Below are 2,132 nucleotides of genomic sequence, written 5' to 3'. Positions count from 1 at the left end.
TTCTCTATCCATTCGTTTGTTGATGGGCATTTAGGTTGTTTCCAACTCCTTGCTATTGTAAACAAAGCCGCAATAAACATGGGTATGCATATATCTACTTGGATGTCAGTTATGGTCTCTTTAGGGTATATTCCCAGTAGTGGAATTGCTGGGTCAAATGGTATCTCTATTTGCAACTTTTTGAGAAAGCCATTTATGGAACTTCTATGACAGACTGTATTTATGAGAACTATTACAAGCCTTAATGGAAATTTCAGAGCAATTGTCAAGTTCAATAGAGATGACCTTTCATGGTTCCAGTGAACACCAAAGAAAACCAACTCACCGTTCTTCTTGTAGAACATAATTTCTCCTTTGAACTCTGTTTTTTCCTCCAGTGACTTTTCTATCTGAAGCATCAGTTGCTCGTTGGTCTCAGTCCCAAATAAGAACTTGCAGCCACAGCTCTTCTGCATGACTTCGGTCCGGGCAAATCCAGCCAGCTCGCAGAAGCCATCGGAGCAGTAGACTATGGGGAAGCCCTTGGCCACCTGGGCATTGGCGAGGATGAAGTTACTGTCTACGGAACAAGAGGAGAAGGCATTCAGCAACAACACAAGAGTCAGAAACTCTTTTTCAAATTGCAATTTCAGCATCATATATTGAACATATGCCTTTAGCCAGTAATGCTTAAAATGAACATTTCTGGCATGTTATGCTGGAAAGGAGATGCATTCCGCAAACATAAATTGGTATTGGTTAGCAGAATGTATTAAGTTTCACATCACATTGCAGGCAGAACATAAAATCACTGGCGACTTGATGTCGATGGGCATGGGTTCTAGTTCATACTCTGTATCTGCCCCTCAGTATAGAGATGAACACAAACCATTCCATCATGCTATTAATAGTTTCTTTAGTATTGTTTACAATAACACATTAAGACAGGTTTGAAAGCAGCAGTGGTATCCACTTCCTAAACAACATGCCTCTGGAAACTGCATGGACTTTGATAAACGTTGTTAGTTGCAGAGGGGCTTCAGACCTTTTCTTCATAGGGTCGCTATGAGTCGTGCTTGACTTGAAGGCCATCAACAACAGCAAGTATTGCTTGCTTCAAAAGTAGATAGTGAAGAGAGCATTACTGAGTGAACTAACTCAGTCCCACAAGGATAAATATTGTAATAAAATCATTAATATAGAAGAGTATAATGATCCAAGAAGGGTGGGAGAGGCTGAAAGCAGAGGGATGTGGATGTGTAGGGGAGAGAGGGGATTAATCATTGGGTTATACAATTTCATGGGTGGGGGATGAAGGAAATTGAAAGAATTTCTTCAAATTTGTATTAGAATTTTGTAAATAAACTAGTGAAATAAAACAATAGTTGACTTGCCTCCAGCCTCTGTGATGGTTAGAGGGTAGGAAGAAATACTGTTATTGATTTTTCCCCCTAAAAAAATAATATTATTAGGTTTCAACTTCTGGCACTTGTGAACATGACCTTTCTTGAAAGTAGGGGGGGAAAGTAGATAGTGAGAAAGACAAAAAGGGAAAGGCTATCAAGAAGACAAGTTTGCTGAAACAAGAAACAGCTGGAGGATGTGGCCATCTACTTTTGACCTAACAATTCACTGGACCTGAGACACTGAACACTCAGTGAATGACAAAGGAAACGGGCCAAAGCCCGACCTCAAGGAGAGGCCAGGGTGAGAATGACGAGGCCCCAAGGGGCACGTTGCCAGGGCAGCAATGTAACTCTCAGCTCTGTCATAGTGGTCAATGACATAATACACATGAAGTGCCTTTCAACGTGCATGACACTAATGTTGTTGCTGTTATTGTTAAGTGCCTTCAAGTCATAGATGACTCATAGCGACCCTATGAATGAAAGGCCTGAGCACTTGTAGAGTTTCCAGAGGCAAGCCATTTTGGAAGTGGATGCCACTCCTGCCTCTAAGATTGTTTTAATCGGGGCGCTCCACCAAACACTGTCCGCCATGGATAACCATTATCACATTTGGCACATCAGTATGACATTAATAAGCATTCAATTAAGAGTTATTATTGAATAGTATTCACATCAATAGATTAGAACAGCACATCAGCAGAGAATTGCCGCAAGTCCAGGCTGGGTTTAGAAGGGGTCGTGGTA

At 41.2% G+C, this 2,132-nt stretch overlaps 1 protein-coding gene across 1 annotated transcript in view; it reads right to left on the bottom strand.

The window, feature by feature from the left end:
- The window catches only part of KCNH8 (potassium voltage-gated channel, subfamily H (eag-related), member 8), a 427,975-nt gene that overhangs the window by 245,524 nt on the left and 180,319 nt on the right, over positions 1–2,132 (bottom strand). The window contains exon 2 of the mRNA XM_006883339.1: positions 326–559. Coding sequence (XP_006883401.1) covers positions 326–559 — 234 coding nt within the window. The remainder of the gene's footprint in view (positions 1–325; positions 560–2,132) is intronic.

The sequence above is a fragment of the Elephantulus edwardii genome, unplaced genomic scaffold, assembly GCF_000299155.1.
Source record: "Elephantulus edwardii isolate Elephantulus edwardi_28Jun2011 unplaced genomic scaffold, EleEdw1.0 scaffold00027, whole genome shotgun sequence".
Classification (NCBI taxonomy): domain Eukaryota; kingdom Metazoa; phylum Chordata; class Mammalia; order Macroscelidea; family Macroscelididae; genus Elephantulus; species Elephantulus edwardii.
The sequence above is the reverse complement of the archived record's forward strand: the minus strand, read 5'-3'. Positions and strand labels throughout refer to the sequence as shown.